Source organism: Lotus japonicus, chromosome 1, assembly GCF_012489685.1.
Source record: "Lotus japonicus ecotype B-129 chromosome 1, LjGifu_v1.2".
NCBI lineage: Eukaryota > Viridiplantae > Streptophyta > Magnoliopsida > Fabales > Fabaceae > Lotus > Lotus japonicus.
The window spans coordinates 12372733-12393174 of NC_080041.1; the positions used below are offsets into that span (position 1 = coordinate 12372733).

General features: G+C 34.5%; 2 protein-coding genes and 1 long non-coding RNA gene across 3 annotated transcripts; 2 read left to right on the top strand and 1 right to left on the bottom strand.

Annotated features, from left to right (window-relative positions):
* Positions 1-2503: 2503 nt before the first annotated feature.
* LOC130733673 (uncharacterized) lies at positions 2504-5252 on the top strand. The gene is made up of 4 exons (XR_009017548.1): positions 2504-2642; positions 2723-2910; positions 3313-4491; positions 4761-5252. It is a non-coding gene; the product is annotated as an uncharacterized LOC130733673 (long non-coding RNA).
* Positions 5253-7073: 1821 nt separating this feature from the next.
* On the bottom strand, positions 7074-8103 carry LOC130726470 (uncharacterized). The gene is made up of 3 exons (XM_057577780.1): positions 7698-8103; positions 7578-7651; positions 7074-7244 (listed from the first exon to the last, which is right to left on the bottom strand). The coding sequence occupies exons 1-3, from the start codon at positions 8101-8103 to the stop codon at positions 7074-7076; spliced, it is 651 nt and encodes a 216-aa protein (XP_057433763.1).
* Positions 8104-12842: 4739 nt separating this feature from the next.
* On the top strand, positions 12843-14765 carry LOC130726560 (uncharacterized). Its single transcript, XM_057577881.1, has 3 exons — positions 12843-12912; positions 13026-13171; positions 14115-14765. The coding sequence occupies exons 1-3, from the start codon at positions 12843-12845 to the stop codon at positions 14763-14765; spliced, it is 867 nt and encodes a 288-aa protein (XP_057433864.1).
* Positions 14766-20442: the final 5677 nt, after the last annotated feature.

The following is a 20442-nucleotide window of genomic DNA, read 5'->3' on the forward strand; positions in this document are numbered from 1 at the left end:
CAAGGCTATGTTTGGCATGCCATTTCAGCTAGCTTATAGCTTATTTGACTAGCTTAAAGCTTATTTGACTAGCTTAAAAGCTCTTCAAAAGTGTTTGGTGAATGAGCTTATTTTAGTAGCTTAAAGCTTTAAGCTATAATCTATCTCAGGTAGCTTATAGCTTAAAGCTTATAGCTTATTAAATTTATTCTCATTTTTATCCTTATTATTTTATTAAAATTCTACCATTACCCTTATATATTTATAAAAACACTAAACTTATTTTTCCCTCACACTTACGTATGCAGTTTCCGTCACCATTCCCGCCACACCGCTGCGCACCACAAGTATTATAAATATTATATTAATAAAAATAAATATTATATTTTTAAGATGATATATAACTGTAGCTAATAAAAATATTTAAAGTGATAATAATTTTAATATTAATATCATATTGGTATTAATGTGAAAATAAAGTAATGTTAAATATAAAAATAATTATACAAGTATGCCCTTTTATGTCATTTTACAATTTCAGCTTGTTTAACAGCTAGTTCTACCAAACACTTTTGTTTCAATCACGTACTTTTTCAGCTTTCAGTTATCAGCTTTCAGCTAGCTTATCAGCTTTCAGCTATCAGCTAGCTTATAAGCTTTCAGCTAGCTTTTCAGCTTATCAGCTAAACATGTCAAACATAGCCCAAATAATAATGCTTTGGCTTAGAAAAAAAATCATCGCAAATGGAATATAACTGGGAGTAATATTCCTCAAAATTTGCTAATTGTACCATCACAATTAAACAGATACAAAATTTAAGGTTCAGCCAATACTTTGATGAATAGCATATCACCATATAATTCAACCAAACTGTAGCCAAAATTAAGTAACTAGTTCAACCAACGTATAGAAAATATGCAATTAATAACATAAACCAACATCTTGATGAAAAGCTCAACCTTTAATGTAGTGTCCCAAGTCCACCACATGATCATTGCCCGGCGCAGCTCCAGCTCCTTCAATCTTTTTACCTTCCGAAAGCCCTATCAATAACATCATAAAACTAAAAATACAGACTGCTGGTATGAAGATCCGTTCCAAGGCTTCAGACTCATCATACTCATCAGACTCCTCTGCAGAGTCAGGAAGTGATGGCAATGTTTCCAAATCCAGAGATATGGCTTCTCCATTTACTTTAAAGCTCCAACTCAAGGTATATTGACACTTTGCAACAACCCCAGTTGACGCAGAGAACCCCCCCACATTAATAGTATCAACATTCAAAGACAAAATTGGTAAAGTGGGTTTTGACGAGTTTGATGAAAGCCTCATCTCTAATTGGTTGTTGCAAGGATCATAGTCCACCCATGCTTGAATCACCTTGGTATCAGTTAATTTGACGTATGCATTGTACTTTGCATTGTTCAAGTCGATACCCACACGGTAGAGTTCATTGTTGAGGACGGTGTCGAAATCCACCGTGAACGGGCTCGGATATCCACCTTTTGGAAGAGCTTTGGATGGGGAGACTACAAACACGTGGCCCCCAGATTTTAGGGACCGGGAGTTAACAGGGATTGAGAGAAAGAGGAGGAAGAGGACGCAGAGATGCAAAAATCTCGCCATAACACAGCTCTTGGAATGTTTGGTTGGATGAAAAAGTTTGTATGTAAGAAACCCTAGAAATCTTGGAACTCAATGTGTTTTCCGTTTCACTACATATAGTAATAATTTCAAATAATATTATTCAGGAAAATATCAATTTTAGATCTTAATTTCATTGTATATTATTTGACTTACTTATAAAGGTATGTGACAGATTGTATTCAATACTAACATTCGAATCCTTATTTTCAATATTTTAATTTTTAAGAGTAGATTTATTTTTTTTACAGAGTAGATTTGATTGAAATAATATCAAATTAAATATTATATTTTTATTTTTATTGCCAAATATTAATATCATATATTGACATCAACTCTCTATTATATAATTTCAAAAAAAACTCTATTATATAAATTAGAGTATCTTCTTGCAAGATGATGCTATATATATCTTCAATACTCTTTCTTTTTTCTAATTGGAGTGTTAGGTTCATACAATACAATCATTATTAAGAGAAAATTAAATGAGTAGTCGCTCTTTTAAAAAAAAAAAAGAGAAAAGAGAAAATCATGAGTCGATTTCTTTTAGGCCATCATTATCCAAGAAACTCATTAGAGTTTCTAATTTAAATTTTGGTAATGCCACGTTATTTAAACCACTTTAATCAACTATACTCACTTTTTACTCCAACACAGCAACTCTAAAAAGTTTCTTAAATGGACCCTACAATATACCTCACCTTTTTATATTTTTATTATTTATATTTCATTTTAATTAATTCTTATTTTTGTTATAACTTAATTTGAGATTGGAAAGGCACTAGAAACGCAAAAGAATAGGCTTATTTTTCTAATTTTTTACAACGTATCTATCTATCTATAATCTATCTATAATCTATAATATATATAAAAGAAGAGTTTCTGCAACTTTGCAATGTCGTTCTGAGTTCTCGATCTGTTTTCTACCGTTATTTAGGTTTCACTTTGTAGTTTGTAACGTGCTCTGAAATCTCGATCTGTTTTCTGCCTATTTTGACGATTCACTCTGTTTTTAAGGGTATAAATTCTGCTTCAGAGAGGGCTTCACCATCTTTGTGGTTCCTCCAATAACCAGTTCGGTGTTTTCTTTATCTTCAGATTCGACAAAGGTGGGTATTCAATCGGTTGCAATGGTAGTAGAAGGTTGTAGAATCCGGCTGAGCACGTGGCAGCAGGTGGCGGTGGCATTGGGATCGGTGGTGGAGGCTTCGTTGGCTCCGCTAAGTACAGATTTGATAGCCGCTCAAATATGAAACGTAGTCGTCAAGAGGCTCGAGAAGAACAAGGTATTGTTATTCATGATTCTCTTCCCTTTTCCCATCATTTTTCTTTAAGATTCAAGGGTTGAATTTGAATCTTTGATCCTCCATTTGGATCAGAATGCATGATGAGATGTATTTTTTTTTTTTGTAAAACTCTCCAATTGTGGTTTTGATTTTGGTCAATGGCTTAGGAAGAATATTGATCATCGGTTAGGTAATTGTGACTTGCACTACTCTGATCTGACTACTTAATTATGACATAGAAATTGTGAATCTTCCAACGTTTTGTGCTTGCTATGTTGGTGGCTGATTCAGCATCCTCCTACTGGACTAGATCATTCATTTTGTTTAGGCATTTATTTTGATGCTAGCTATCTTTCATTCTTTTTCCCTAACAGATTCCATTCATTTTGATGTCCATTACAGGATAAAATTGAATTAAGGGAAGGATCTTGGTTTGAACCATTGAAGGATGTTGAAGGAGAGCTCGCTTTGGTCTGGAGTTTGGACTTTCAATTGGTAGTTATGTATTAACTATACTCCTTTGTCCACACTTCCTTTCTCTCTACATGCTTTTAAACCCTGCAAGCATTTTTTTAAATATCTATTTTCAATTTAATTTTTTTGGGTTGGTTCTAGAAGATGTGTTATTTTTTAGCATATATATCTTAATTTTGCAGGTCTATTTGCTGTTTGGAAATATCTATTTTTATTTCAAAATGTTGGCTTTGGTATGGTTTTAAACACGATGTGTTCTTTCCGTTAAAGTTTGTAATCTTGCATGTCTCTGTTCGTTTTGTTTTAAAGATATATTTTATGAGGCAGGTAGACATAATTTCATTTTCATTCTATTTCAAAATTTGTAGAATTTTTATTGGTTTTTGAGCTTCTTGAGTATCATGTTATTGAGAATTATGTGTTTGAGATTAAGAAACACAATGCAACTGCTGAGTTATTGGGAATTTTTGGTAGTGAAAATGTCAAAAATGCTATCTTTATACATTTTATACAAGGGGATGGAAGGGAATGGTATTGTGCGGCGCCGCTCCTTCTTACCAAATACTTTGTACATGATAATGGGTAAGTTATTTTTAGATCATGCAATCATTACCCAGTAAACAGAAAAGTCAGTTATTTAAACCAAGCTCTAAAAGATTGATTCTTTTCGTTATGTGGTCCTTCTCTTCATAGACTTTGTTTGGCATCACTTTTCTTTTTCTTCAATTTTATGCCCCCTCCCGATGACAATGCTCAATGTTTTGTTCATATGGTAAGAATTGAAAATTTTGAAACTAGAATTGATAAATCATTCAATCATTACCCACTAACCATAAACTTTAGTTATTTATTGTTGGCTCAAAAAGCTTGATTCTTTTCAATATTTAGTTTCTCTTCTCTTCTCCTTTGAGGTCATGGACACAACAAATCTTGTCGGGTTTGTGAATGCCCAGGTCCTTCCAATTTTATACGAAAGAATGCGTGAACTGTGGTTCAGGTGAATATTTCTGAAGGTGAGGTTACCGCTGCAAAATCCACTGGTGATTCTCAGATAACCATGAAAAAGCAGCTACAAGTCCCTCTCATGAACTATATTGAGGATTTGAGGTAATTGGTATTGCTGAAAGTAAGAACTCTATTGCTGCTGAATTATGGACTGATTTTTGCATCTCGAAAGTCTTTCACAGCTTGATTTTTGAGTGGCTAACTGCAAACTTGAATTGAGTACTACTACTTATAATTAATGTAAATCATTTAATATTAATGGCTTGGGACACATGAGCATTTCAGTGGGTCAATTTAACTTGATCAAATCATTTTCTTGATCATGATTCAATTTCAGCTCAATTCATGTTGAATTGGATGTCAAATTGCAGGTTCAATTGAATGTCAAGTGATCTGGAGAGACAATCAATGACATACATCTATGCCCACAATGCAAGAGAGAGAAATGAGAAAGAAGAAGGTTTAGGAATCTTCATATGCTCTTTTTAGTCTTGGGGAACAGACAGTATGATAATTTTAACATGGTTTGCATTTGAAATTCTGCTTTTTTTATGAATTTATAAGCTTTGAGTCTAGTGATAGAGTTGCTACTTCCTGTGCTATATCTCATCCCTATGTGAATTGATTCAAATGGCGAACGTAGTGGATGAGAAGCTTTTAGAATTTCACATTTCAGACTTTGGGGTTGTGTAAGTACCTGTAGGACCTGTGGCGAAGGAGTGGAAGGAGCATATCCCTTACCCTAATAGAAGACTTTATTTATTTCTCTTACATGTACTGTAAAGCCATTTATGTTGATAAACAATTTCAAAATGATATACCGATGTTGGTTAGTCACAAGCTACTGAAAATTTTCCTAAATATTTTTCATCATTTTAAAAGATAAATTAGCACAGCTCATTTTATCTCAATTTTATTAATGTGATGGATATGAGCAATTACTTGGTTTGAGAATAGAGAACAACAGTATTAGCATATGTCATGTCTTTTACCATCAGTTATGTATCTATTCCATTAAATTGTGTATTATACATGCTAATTGGTTCCAAAAATAGTCTTAAACACAAGTCTACGGTTTCTGAACAAATTTTCATTTAGTTTGAAAAAAAGATTAGGCTCGAAATTGGATCTTCAGTAATGCTTCTAAGAAACATCGACCAATCAGCTGGATTGTGTAATGGTACACGTCTGATTATTACTCGAATAAGGACATATATTTTGGTTATATTTGTCAAAACCAATGTTTTTCACATGGCCAACTATATGTAGCATTCTCTAGAGTCACGCATTGTAAAGGATTAAAAATCCTCATTTGCAATAGTGATGACAACAATTCTCATAATACTACAAATGTAGTTTACAAATAAGTCTTTTGCAATGTCATATGACAAAGATTTACATGAAATGTGAAATGATCCATTCTCATGTTATTATCAATATATTTATTCTAATTGCAAGAAAAATTTATTCAGTGTTTGTTTTTAACACATACATGTTAATAACTATCAATTTAGGAAAACAAGGACAATAGATTAAAAAAATAGCAATTCAAAAAAATAAAAACAAACATTCAATAAAAAAACTTACATGATTTCTTTTATCTATTTATTTTAGTTTAATGGAAATGCATTGTCAATGTAAATATTTTTTACACATGCATCAAATAATGGGTTGCCAAATCAGAAAATAAGCTTTAAATTTAATTATAATAAAATGAAACATAAATGCTTTTGAATACATGTGACATCGAACTATTGGACGTCAGTGTAAAAATATTTTACAATGACAGTGCACAACCATTAAACTTTTTCTTTTTCTTCTTTTAATTCGTAAAATATATTTAAAAAGTCATAAAAAGCAAAATATAGATTAAAAAAATAGCAACTAAAAAAATAAAAATAAAAATTCAAGTGGTAAGAGGTAGGGACATGTGAGTTGGGTGGGGAGGACCATGATCAATCCCTAGGGGACGCAATTTATCTTTCCATTGTAAAAAAAATACAAAAAACACTTACAAATTTATGATTTCTTATATTTTTTTCTTTCAATCCATAGAATTTATTTAAAAAAATAATACAAAAAACAAAATATAAATCCCCGTGCATCGCACGGGTAAAATATACTAGTTATTTCATATGAGAGCTGCACTTCATTTTAATTGTATGTCGTTGTTCTCATTTGAACTGGTCTTCTCTGATGTTAATTCATTTTTCAAATGCATTCTTTTATAAATTAGTTATTGTGTTTATCTAAAAAAATTAGTTATTATAATAAATAATATATATGAAATATTTGAAACTAATTTTTTTTTTGAAAACAAAATTCCCCACTTGAACATACATAATTGAATCCAGACTCATTTCATGAGCACCAACATAGAGGTTTCAGCACCAAAAAAATTTAGAACATGAATATTGATCTCTCACCCTAGCAAAGTTGAATTAAGTAGGAAAATATAATCAGATCATATAGCTAAGCTAATATTGCTCATTCATCAACATGACATGCATTAGCAACATCATAGAAGGCTTCAAGCCTGCGTTTCTGATGGTATTGGTTCGATTTTTTTATGCTGGGGTTAGCATCTTGTACAAATTGGTTGCAAATACTGGGATGAGTTTGACTGTTCTCTTGGCCTATCGTTACCAAATTAAAATACAATAACAAGATAACTAAAATATAATCTAATTGTGATTATCTTCACGTCTAAAATGTTCCCAAACATGCTCCACTAAATCTGCTTGAAGATGAAGATGTACTGTCTTTTCACGAACTTGAGCTCTCTTTTGAAGGTACGTTGCAAAATCAGGATGAGGGCCGCTAAATACTTCAGGCGTTGAAGCGTCATTTTCTAGCTGATCATATGAAAAGTCAATATTGCCATCACACATTTCTCGTTCATCTTCAACAATCATATTATGCAATATTATGCATGCATATATTATATCTTTTAGTATGTGCAAGTGCCAAGCTCGGGCTGGGCCACGTACAATTGCGAATCGTGATTAAAGCACTCCAAATGCTCGCTCCACATCTTTTCTTGCTCCTTCTTGATGTTGGGCAAACAATTTTCTTTTTTCTCCTTGGGGCATTGAGATAGTTTTAACAAATGTTGCCCATTCTGGATAAATTTCATCTGCTAAATAGTATCCCATGTTATATGTTGTTCCATTTAATGTAAATTGTACCTCAGGAGCTTTCCCTTGCAAAACGTCGTTAAAGACATCAGATTGGTTGAGGACGTTGATGTCGTTATTTGAACCTGCAACACCGAAAAATGCATGCTTCAAGAATGATGGTGGGTTTACCATGATCACCTCGACAATATTGACCTTTCCATGCAGTAGGACCATTTTCCCAAATCCAATGCATACAGTCAATACTACCTAACATCCCAGGAAAGCCACGCGCCTTCCCCAATTCCATAAGGCGTGCGATGTCTTTGTTGTTCGTTTTTCTTAAGTACTCTGGCCCAAATACCTCATTTATTCCTTTAACAAATCTCGCCATGCATTTTCGTGCAGTGCTTTCACCAATACACACATACTCATCTACACTATCGGTCGAGGATCCATAAGCCAACATACGAATTGCAGCAGTCTGTTTTTGCAATGGTGAAAGGCCCATTCTCCCAGTCGCATCATTTCTCATTTGGAAATAATCATCAGTGTTGCTGATGGCTTCTACAATTCGAAGGAACATGTGTTTTCGCATTCTATACCTTCGCTGAAATTGCTCTTCTGTGTAAACTGGATTTGTCGAAAAATAGTCATTCCACAAACGGACGTGTCCTTCTTCCCGATTCCTTTCTATGTGAGATCTTTGACGTCTACAATTACTAGAGCTTCCATCAACTTGTTGGAGATGCTCCTCAATGATTAACTGAATACATGCTTCTTGAGCTTGAAGATCATTTAGCGCATCTTTTAGTGAGACCAGATAAAGAGAGAAGTCGTTTCCTTCCCTCTAATGTACAGACTACAGAGTACGTATCTTTTCTTTACTACAAATATACAGAGTAGAGTACCAATGCTTAATTATTCTGGAAAGTATTTTCGTCTGGATAATTAGTTTCCATTTATTTCAAAGTTGTTTTTTTGAAAGTGAAATTTCAAAGTTTATAGTTTATATTATCACAATGTCTTACTATATTGTTTTTAATAAATTTCTATCTATCTATATTTATATCTATATCTATATATCTATATTAATCTATCTATTTATATCTATCTATCTATCTAACTATATCTATATATCTATCTATATAATATACTAAAAGAAGATTTGTTTCTAGAATGTTTTGCCACGTGCACCCCTATATATCATTTCAATTCCCTCAAAAAAAAACCAATAATACATTTTTTATTTCTCTAACTACTAGCATTTTTACCCCGTGCGTTGCACGACAAATATTGATCTACTCATTATTTAAGCACGTATTAATGAATTAAGATTTGAAAAAAAATGAGCATTCAACAAAATAAAATCACAATGAGTATCAAACAACTTGCAAAATTTGACAAAAACTTCATATACATTTAATCCTAAATATTTTTAAAATTAAGAAAAATATACTTAAATTAAATTAAAAATTGTTCCCGAGAGTTAGCAAAAGTGGTAAAAGCTATGAAACATAAGGGTTGGATGAGAATGAAGAGTTAGCAGAAATTATTAGTTTTTACACAAACTGCTTTTTGTGTAAAATGTTTTTTTTTTTTGTGGAAGTTTCTTACTGTGTGATCTAAAACATAAGATAGTACTCATGTAAGAAAAATGTTTTAAAATCTGACTGAAAACTTGGCCTCAATTACTATTATTTAGTACCCATTTTAAATTTCAAACTCAAATATCAATTTTTTTACATTTTTTTTAAAAGGAAATGCATTAACTTAAATTGAATATTGACTCCTTAATCTATGAGATAATTCTATAAATTATATTTACTAATTTTTTTCCGTGCGTTGCACGACGAACTTTTCCGTGAACGTGATACATCAATTAATCATGAACGTGATTAGGTCAATCTTAGATAATTAGGGAAAATCTTTTGAAATTCGGTTTCAAGATTTGTTTTGGAATTAGGGAAGACTGTCAATAGAAGAAAAGCTATCTAATATATATATATTCGAAAAGAACAACTTCTAACATGACGTGTCGCTCTCACATGCCAAGTTAGTGACGTGTCGCTCCGAGATTAATTCTCACTTAATTATTTACACGTCAGCTTTTCCACCTATTAATTCTCATTTAATAATTTACACATCAGCTTTTCCACCTTGACCCTATTTGCCACATGTGCCATGATTTTTCTTTACCTTATTTCTCCTTAATATTTTTTCAATTGCACAGCTCACTGTATCTTTTCAATTGCATCTTGGTAAAAAGTCTGCTAGGGTTCCACTACCTTTCTCCTAGCGCCGCCCCTCCTTACGGTCGTCGGTGGACTCACTTCGACATCAACCTTCTATTCTCTGAGGCTCACTCCTTGCACCGTCGCCGTCTCCGTCTCTGTCTACCGCAACCGTCGCCGACAGGTCTATCTCTCTCTCTCTCTCCCCTCCCCTATGTCCGACCATCTCAACCCCCCTCGCCGCGAGCCCCTCCATTCACGGCCATCTCAACCTTCGCCTCTCGTCCTCATTCTGAAGAAAGAAGCGATCAAATTAGCTTTCTAATTCACTTTTTTTTCCATTGTGCGGCTCACCATATCTTTTCCCTAAATCAAAGCAGTATGCAGGCATGGATTTCTTCTCAGAGATGGAGCCGGCTAGGGTGCAGATGAAGATAACTCCATTAAAGCCAAGCCAACATCCTCTAGGTTTGGATTTCTTCTTCTGATCTTCGATTGAGATTGCAAACCTTTCATCGATCCGTTGAGGTCTCTAATACCTTATCTGCTGAACCTGATTTGGTTTTTCGTTGAATCAATTCCTTACTATTGAATTTGAGGTCTTTTGAATTTTATCTTATTCTAACCACAACCATTAAGACTCTAGAGAATAAGTATGTTTCAATAGATAAAGATTCAAAGCTTTTATGGGTTGATTAATCGTTAGTTGTTCTGTTTCTGTGCATATCTGTGTGCAGTTGATGAGGTTGTTTATCGGCGAGCCTGTATGGACAGCATATAATCGACCACAGGAAGATAACCCTTTTAGTTTTTAGCAATAGGCAGGGTACATTTATCTCTTGAGAATTACATTGCTATCTTCATGAATATCTACTACATTATATCAGGACTGGAAATAAATCTATTGCCTATGCTTCCTGTAGCATGTGCTTTCATGCTTTGGTTGCTATTCCTGCATTATTTAGTCCATTATTTATGTTCTCTCCTGTGATATTCTTCTACTGCTATGGGTCTGATTGCAGCTGGTGATTTTGTGGCGAGCCATTTACTTATGTGTTTCTATATGACAAAGAGTACCATCGTCGCGCTCTTCTATATGCGCTGCTTCTTTTAATCAGTTAGACCAGTTTTCATCAACTATGCCACTTGAGATGTAAGATAATTCCTTGGAATCTTATGGTGAAGAAGGCTATGTGATTTTCGTTGCTGGTAGTGGTTGGTGAAATAGAGCATCTGTACAGAAGTCTCAAAAGCTTTATAAAATGGGTAGTGGCTGGTTCAAGTCAAAGGATGAAATGATGTCTTCAAAGGTCGAGGAAACTACAAGCACCGCAAAGGAAAGGTCAAAACACATGAAGAAGCACCTTCAAGTGTGACAAAGAGTACCATCGTCCCGCTCTTCGGTATGCGCTGCTTCCTTTAATCAGTTAGACCAGTTTTCATCAACTATGCCACTTGAGATGTAAAATAATTCTTTGGTTTCAGCTTGGTTTCATTCTCTTTAAAAATTAATTAATTTTCTAAATGATCTTGCTTTTTCTTTTGTGGTTATAGTGTGGTGGGACTGAACTTCGATTTCATAGTCTGAATCTGACCAAGCACACAGCCTAATCTCATATACAATGCATCTTTGTACTTCAGCTCTGATATTCAGAAACAGTACAGAGAGAAATATGGAGAGAAACAGGTGCATCCAGTTTTTCTTTGCTTTAATAGATTTGCTTTTGTGTGCACATTGATGCATTTTGTGAACTGGTATTTGTAGGAAATTTAGAATTAGAATATTGTTCCTCTTAGTCCTTAATGATACTCATTTCCCATAAGTTGCACAACTGGTTCCAATACAACGTTGTTCCCTTAATGTATATGTGATTTGTTTTTGATTCATACATCTTTTATTCACTTTTTCTCTAACTCAATTTTCCATTGATAGGAATTTTCTTTATCAATCTTACTGAATTTTTCTTTGATTTACATGAGGGTAAAGCAAGGCACAAAGTTGAGAAAAAAAGGTTTAGCATGTTACTCCTTTTAGTATTGAATTTCTATTATCCAAATATCCAATTTTATGACTTTCGGTTTCCATCATCTCAAACTGTATTTCTTGATAATTTATCTGGGAATTCATAACTTATATGGGAAGGGTAATACTTTTATGAAAAATCCTCAAAAAGTGAAAGTGCATAGAGATATTTCATTCATTGAAGGAGTAAACTGGATGTGCTGAGGAATTTTGCTGCAATTATATCTTTGTATGTGATTGTGTTTGTTGAATAGAAAAAGGGGGAATTAGGGTATTTGTTTATTTTGTGGTATTAATATGCGGGGTGTCGTTACTGTTTAGGTGTCTATATATCATCTGATATCTGATTTATCTTCCTCCTATTCATATTCAAATTTGAAACATTGGAGATGAGTGTTGATACTGAGTAGGATAAAGAGTCATTCACACTGAAATGTTTTGCTGCTGCTGCTGTTGCTTTTTTTTGGACCATGTATGTAATTATTTGGTTGCTGAAAGAATTATTTGAGAGAGAAGCTATAGTTCAATAGGGAAGACGGGAAACTTCATTGACTCAATGCATGAGTTCATTTTTCAATATTGGCAAGGCTTAAGTAGATTTTGTCATTGATAAATGAATCCAATATGTACAAACAACTAAATTTGTGCTTCATTTCTAAATGTAAGCTTGCAATTTAGCAGTTATAGGTGTCTTATGGTGTTTTAATATTATCGTGTTCATTTTTATATACTTAAACCGCTTCATTTTTCTTTCTAAGAATTCCATAGCTAAGTTTATTCCTGAAGTAAAGTTCACCTTGATCTGTTGATTTTCTTCATCCAAATATTTACTTAAGCATGGGCTATATGTAATTAGTAACTGAAATAAGCAGAGAAGGAATTCTGATTACAGATTTTGTCCAATATGTTGAATTGCGACATTATTTTAATACCTGAAAATAGTTGTTCCTCAAATTCACGTCTGCACTTTTTTAGTGGGAATAAAAAAAATAGTATCTATATATAGATAGAGAAAGTCAGTTGTTCTGGTGTGTCTGCTTTATTGTTATGTTAGTTATTAGTCACCTACTTTTTGGACTGATGGTCTTCTATGATGCTGAAATGAAGTTCCATGATTCATTCCATAGAGTTTGGCTCTTAACAAGCAGAAGTTGGCAAGATATTCCAATATATACTGTGAAAGTAAAGCCTCTATTTGCCTCTTTCCTTCTCCTTATGCTTCTATCTTGATATGCTACATTTAGTTTTCTTTAACTGTTTCAGGAAATTCATCCACCACAATCAATTCTTCCACAAGAAGCATTCTCAAGGCTTCCACCCCAAGATTCATGAAGACATTTGGTTTAAGTTCAGACATGGAATGTGTCAACTCTTCTGTATGTGGACATGGTAGCAAAGATTCTCACTCTGTATCTGATTTAATGCTCTCCAACAAGTTGATCTTAAATGGGACATATTGTGCTTTATATAGCTTTAGAGCTTTGATTTTGATTTATAATTTATACATTCTAAATGTTTCGTATTCATAGATTTGGTTTTAATTTTTCAGCTATTTTACCCTTAATCCACTAGCCATTTCAAAGTGGCTAATGCACCTTCCATAGTCTATCAGAGTTCAATAGATGAAAATGTGACTGACTTTAAGAGTTGGTCTTTCTTTTGTAACAGGGGACTTGCTTTGTTATTGAAGGTAGTCATACTCAAGTAGTTTTTTACAAACTAAAGAATTAGAAGCTCTCATGGGAGAAGCATTTTACATGAAAATAATTCATGTATAAATTAATAGAAAAATACATTTATATATTCTTTAAGTACATTTTTCATAGTTTTTAATAATTATGAGTAAATATACATACAATAATGAAAATTTGGTAGTAAATATATGTCGTACTGGGACTAAAAAAGAAAAGATTAATATATATATCGTTACATTTATTTATTTTAATTGCATGAGGAGGAATGTTTCACATATAAATAATTTCATTTTTATAAAAAATAACATTTTAAACCTAATTTAAAATAATTTGTCTTTTTCTTTATTTTTTACAATAGTTTTATGATAATTTGATGTTAAAAAATAGTATATCTATTTATGTATTAATTACTGGGTTTTAAGCTCAACTCCAACCGAGAGGTACGTACGTGAAGTACTTTTAAAATAGTGTAAGAGAGTTCGCTGAGTGGATTCTTAAGGTGGGCGACGGAACGGTTGACACCATCGACGAGACTCAAACAACAATTGAAATTCCGTCGGATTTGTTGATTGGACAGGGTCCTAATCCTCTTCTTGAGTTGGTCAATTTTTCTTATCCGGACTTAGTGGCGAACTTGGAAAATGATTTGTACTTTCAGGAAAGAGTGATTCTCGCCCCTACACTTGAGAGCGTCGAGCACGTCAACAACTACATGCTGTCAAAGCTTCCTGGTGTCGAGAGAGAGTACTTGAGCTACGATACCCCGTGTAGATCGGATGAAGATTCTGAGGTTCACGCGGAGTGGTTCACCTCTGAGTTTTTAAACGACGTTCAGTGCTCGGGAATTCCAAACCACAGACTGATATTAAAAGTTGGAGTTCTGATCATGCTTCTACGAAACATAGACCAAGCAGCCGGTCTGTGTAATGGGACCCGGTTTAGAGTCACTCATCTTACTCAGTATATAATTGTTGCGACTGTTTTATCAGGAATCAGGCTGGGTAAAAATGAGTACATTCCGAGGATAACCTTAACGCCTTCTGACTCTGGTCTTCCCTTCAAGTTCTCTCGAAGGCAGTTCCCGGTGACTTTATGCTTTGCGATGACTATAAACAAGAACCAGGGCCAGTCTCTTTCTCATGTCGGTTTCTACCTTCCGAGGCCTGTGTTTACTCATGGACAGCTGTATGTCGCTCTCTCAAGGGTGAAGTCTAGAAAAGGTCTGAAGGTACTCATTGTGGATGAACAAGGGGTAGTTTCGAGCTCCACGCGCAATGTTGTCTACAAAGAAGTTTTTGAGAACGTGTGAGCGGAAAATGACACGCATAATCGCGCTCACTACAGAGTAACTCAGCTACTGTTTATTAGACACCGTAAAACCATCCCCTTATATGTTTTGGAGAATTTGAGGTTCCCTTAACCAATCTTCTTATTAGTTAATCAGTCGTTTGCTTTGCATTTTAGACACTTCTATTTCATCTTTGTTTATTAGTTATTTAACCGCATGAATTTCAAACAAGTGATTCAATTTAAGACTTTTCCGCCACTATGCTCAGCGTATCAGACTCTTCAATTTTATCCGTTGTTTAATATATTTTAAATAATCAACGTATTGACTGACGTATAAAAAAAACGTATTGATTGATGTATCAAACACAATAAATCCGTCCCCTTATATGTTTTGTAGAATTTGAAATTTCGTTAACCAATTTTTTTATTAGTTAACCAATCGTTTACTTCGCATTTCAGACTCTTATATTTCATCTTTATTTATTATATTTAAAAAATCAATGTATTGATTTACGTATAAAATACGACATACGTATTTCCCGTGCATCGCACGGGTAAAAAAACACTAGTTCTTTTTTAATATATATTGTTTGATATAGGGGAGGACATGACTGATGCAGTATCTTAGATAATTAGGAAAAATATTTTAAAATTTTAATGGATTATAATCTTAGCACTACATATTTTATTTTTATATCGTAGCTCATGAGAAAGAATAAAATGAGAAATCAGAGGATTCCTGTAAAAATGCAGTAAATTAGGCTTGCATTGACTCCTTAATCTATGTGATAATTCTATAAATTATATTTTTTTCTTTAAAAAATTAAAAGAAACTCAATTAATTATTATGAATGAATTGACAAATGATTTAGGGTGAAAAAAAAAAACTTATTCTATGTTTAAGCAAAATAATTTAAAATCCAAGTGAAAAACTGAATCAAATTAATACTCCCTCCGCTCCAAAACTATTGTAGTTTAAAGTTATGCGCAAAATTTTAGAGTTCATTAATTGAAGTTATAATTTGACCGAAACACTCTTATTTAATATGAGTTATGTGAAAGAGAGAGAATGTAAATCATTGGTCAACTATTTGATGAGAATTGTGAATTGTGGAAATAAGATGTGGTACTTGGGAGATACAATAGTAAATGACGGCATGAATGGAAGATAATGAGATAAAGTGCTTTGGATGTGTAAAACAACAATGGTTTTGAAACAAAACAAAAAAACTAAGGTGTCGTTCGGGGTGGTTGCAAGTTTTCAGTTTTTTGTTTTCAAATGCAAATTTGAAAACAAAACGTGTTCGGCAAATTATTGAATTTCAAAACCATTTTAGCTTGTTTTTCAAAACCACAAAATATAGTTTTGTGATTATGGTTTTTAGTTTCAATAACATGTAACTTCATCACCATCACTACCCACCGCCATCACCACCACCACCGGTACCGCCGCCGCCACCACAACAACCTTCCCCGCCACCACCGTCGCCGCTACATACCATCTCCACATGCATCCTCCACCTGTGCCACTGCCGCCACCACCACCCTTCACCTCCACCACCCTTCATCAATATCACTTGCGCCACCACTACCACCGCTTGCACTATCACCCTCCAACACCACCACTTCCACCTCCACCACCGCCGTGGCTAATTTTTCTTATTCACTTCCACTTGACCCATCTACCATCCTCAAAGCCCCCTTTTGTGGCAACAGATAGTCCCACAATCACCCCATTCGTGACCAGCCACAATTTTGTTTTCAAGTGCTTGTACCTATTGTTGTTGCCAATTGCATCAATGCTTCAGGTTGGAAAATTTTCAATATTTACTCTGTCCATTGTAAGACCCCGAATTAAATAATTAGATTATTTATTTACTTTCGTCGCGTTGATTAATTAAGTAATTATATTTTATTGTTTAATGTTATTTTCATGACTCGAATCCTATTACGAGTCACGAAAACTATTTATATAATAATTAAGTTCAAATTATGTTTAAGGTTGACACTGTAGTCAGCTTAAGTAATAGCACGAGCCATATTCGCACCCGACTATGGTCGAGAGTGTCCGAAAAAGGCTATATCCGCTCCTAGAGCACTGTTTAATAGAATTTTAGAATTGAAGGGAGAATAAGAAACTCTAGGTATTTTTCCCATTACCAGTGTTTCGATACGAAACCCTGGACTGTACGCTTGTTAGGTTTTGCTTCCCGGAAGTCCGTCGAAGCTAGACTTTAACTTCTCGGGGACTTTAATTAAGACCCTGAATGAAGAGTTTTTCTATTCGAAGCTTCTAACGAAGTTTCCATCCGCGTTGCCTCATTTCTTTCGACATTTGTGATCTTTTTCCTGAAGGAAGTTTCTTCATCCGACGTCGACTGCAAAAAGTAGTTTTTCGGCATAAATCGACTCACACCGTCTTTGAGACGTTTTCCACAATTAAATGAACCTTAATTTGAGTTTCGACATTCTGTCGCCGAATACTCAATCTTTATCAGCAGATGAAGGTACCAAAACAACCGGAACTGCGAAATATCGGTTTTTCGGATTTTCCCCTCTCCTATAAAAAGAGAAGAAATGAGAAAATATCTCATTTTCTCCCAAAGTGGCCGAGAGCTCCAAGAGAAGAGAGAGTGAGATTTTTCTTCAATTCTTGCCCGATCGTCCTGATTTCGGAAGCTACGCGTAGGCACAGAGGTAAGGATGCTTAATCTTACTTCTATTTCTGCTGTCTGTCGGCTTATTATATCTCTTTCTGTGCTCAAAGTTTAGAGCTTTTTGTAAAAGTGTCTGATTACCTCGATTTTTCTTTCCAACTATCTTCTACTGCAACCCAACATGCTATAATCTCTGTCAGATCGTTCGGATTTTCACCGAGTCGCCGTAGATCTGAAAAACTGACTAAAAACCCATTTTCTTCACATGTGCTTACTTTATTATCAAAAAGTCGCAACTAAGCTTAGTACCCTTGAGATTAAGTGTTGTAAACGTCGTTGTGAACAACCCCATCAATTTTGTTTTTCAGAATTTCAATTTTGAGTTTTTGGTCATTAACTCTTGACCAAAATACCCCTAAGTCGTATTTTCAGTCGTTAAATATTTCTGAGAGTTTCCCTGGCCTAGATATCACCTACGAATACCTAGGAATTAAATTAGATCGAAGAAAAAGTTCGGAAACCCTATTTTCTAAAGTGGCCGAAACTTTTTGGAGTTGTACCGTGTCCAAAGATAATTTTTGGGTTAGTATGGCCTGAGCCATAGCGTAGCCCTTTCCGTTGTCGAAATTTTGGCTGTGGTTTCGTGTCATTCCGAGTTCTGTAGCTCGAGTTATGCGTGTTTTAGCGAACGAAGTCTCTCTTGTCCGTTCGTGCCTAAATGTCGAACTCTAGAGCTTCGAAAGCTTCTTTTCGGGTTTTGATAGTGTTATTAGTTGTATTGTTTCTTAGCGACTAAGCAATGATATTTTGCCTAAGGTTTGGAACGAGTTGAGCTGAGGAAAGAGACTTAGGAGCAATTGGTGAGGTTTCACAACTGAGGAGGACGCCCAGAGAACTTGCTGAGTTCGGGAGCTTTATTTTGGATTGGACTGGGATGTTGAGCTTGGATGGAGAAATTGGCTAAGGTAAGGGTAACTCAGCTTTAGAGTGTCCTTGAGTCTTGCATGCTTTTATCGCATTGCATGCGTTTGAGATGAAGTTGTTTAAACTTGATTGGCAAATGATTGAAATGTTGGTATGTTTTCAATGTTGTATGCTTGCTTATGTTGACTGTTTTTGAGGCTTGTGCTAAATGTTTTCTGAAGGCTTCGGCCGAGTGAACTTATTGAGACGTGTATCTCCATTTTCTGAGAGGCTTCGGCCGTTTACTGGTTTCTATCATTACTGCTTTCTAGTGGATAAGACATGGTTATTGTTGATACCTTGATTGTTGTTATGTTGAAATAGTGAGCTGAGTTAGCATGCATTTTGATGAGACGTAGGTTTGTTGATAATATGAATAACAAGTGATTTTGTTGATTTGATTATTGAGTTTGAGATTGTTGTTTGAGTGACCACTGAGTTGGATGACATGTTTTGGTTTGCTTGAAGTGGCGATGAGGTGGGTTTGTCCCACGGGATTGTCCCGTCTTTCGAGGCGTTATAAAGTGACATTCAGGGGAGTCCGTTCTCCGTCTGTCCCGTCTTTCATGGGCGTTATTAAGTGGCAGTGGAGTGGATATTTTCACATGAATGTCTCGTCTTTCATGGGCGTTATTAAGTGGCATTCAGGGGAGTCTGTTCTCCGTCTGTCTCGTCTTTCATGGGCGCTATTTGGTGATAGTTCAGGGGAGTCTGTTCCTCGCTCTGTCCCGTCTTGAGAGATATTATTGATCGATCCATTTTGGTTGCAGCATATAGTTGCATTATAGGGCAATAATATTTGCTTCTGATGTTTTGGTTGATAGCTGATTTGATGTTATATTGTTGAGGTTGTTGATATCTGATTTGATGTATATTGTTGAAGTTGTTGATATCTGATTTGATGTTATATTTTTAAGGTTGTTTATATCTGATTTGAGGTTATTGTCAGATGAGTTGATTCTATGTTGTTGAGGTTGTTTATATCTGGTTTAATTCTATGTTGCTGCTTCTATTGATATCTATCTTTGATTATATTGTTAGCTTATCTGTTTGTGGTATCTAAGTTGTTAAGTTGTTGATATCTAGATTAATCTATGTTGCTAAGTTGTTGATATCTGAGTTAAATTCATATCGTTGATTTTGCTGATATATGATTCGATTTCATGTTGTTGGATATATGTTGTCATTTATCTTGAAATAAGTTGCTAGTTTATGAGCCATGATATGCACTTAAATTTGAATAACATGTTTTTTCTCTTTTATACGTGGTAGTTGTATGGAGTTAACCCTTTCTATATGCTACTTGTTGTTTGGGCGCTTAACGCTATTAGGCGATGGAGAATCTTCGATGGAGCTTGATCTTCGTACGAGTCGGAGAGAAGAACTTGAAGAACTGTGGATGACTCGAAGAATAGAGTCGGGTATAGGGCTAGAGCCTTGGGTTAGAGAGCTTAACGTTATTGGTTTAAGCTTGCATAAAGATTTTAGGAATTTATATTTGAGGTTTCGGGTAGGTTCCGATGCATTGCTTTCTTGCGGTTCCCCGATGTGGAGATCGTAGGGAGTATGTCGGATTCATGGTGTCATTGCATAATAGGTTTTTTTGTTGAGTTGTTTCTATTGGTTAGGTTTTGTAGTTGGGAGTATGCATGACATGTTTTGGAAATACATTTGAAAAAAAAAATATACTCGTGTTTATACATTCTTTTGGAAAATATTGCATATTTATTTTATTAGCTTGTTACCGTAACCCTTGAAATTCGGGGCGTTACATCCATCGTCTCTAAGATCAATGTAATTCCAATTTTAGTAAAAGATTGATACTAAATTACAAATAAAATTAGGAGGAGCTGACGACATGATTTTTTTTTGTTAAGTAAAAGCACACTAACGACATGGTAACGTGGATGCAGATATGTGGGAATTGGTTAGCCCACTTTCACCATCTTTAATTGGCAATGGTTTTTAAAATTCAAAACTATATAAAAAGTTGAAACTACCAAATGAAAACCAAAAACAAATTTTAGTTTTTAATAATATAAAAACTTAAAACCTAAAACCACTCCGAACGGGGCC

Bases quoted from the DNA above. Each gene is read 5' to 3' on its own strand.
- LOC130726470 (XM_057577780.1), bottom strand. From the start codon at position 8,103: ATGCGAAAACACATGTTCCTTCGAATTGTAGAAGCCATCAGCAACACT. The intron at 7,652-7,697 runs GTAAACCCACCA...TCGGTGTTGCAG, and splicing joins ATATTGTCGAGGTGATCATG to GTTCAAATAACGACATCAAC. The intron at 7,245-7,577 runs GTACAATTTACA...TCATATGATCAG, and splicing joins TGCAAGGGAAAGCTCCTGAG to CTAGAAAATGACGCTTCAAC.
- LOC130726560 (XM_057577881.1), top strand. From the start codon at position 12,843: ATGGTCTTCTATGATGCTGAAATGAAGTTCCATGATTCATTCCATAGA. The intron at 12,913-13,025 runs GTTGGCAAGATA...TAACTGTTTCAG, and splicing joins TTGGCTCTTAACAAGCAGAA to GAAATTCATCCACCACAATC. The intron at 13,172-14,114 runs GTATCTGATTTA...TTGTACTTTCAG, and splicing joins GTAGCAAAGATTCTCACTCT to GAAAGAGTGATTCTCGCCCC.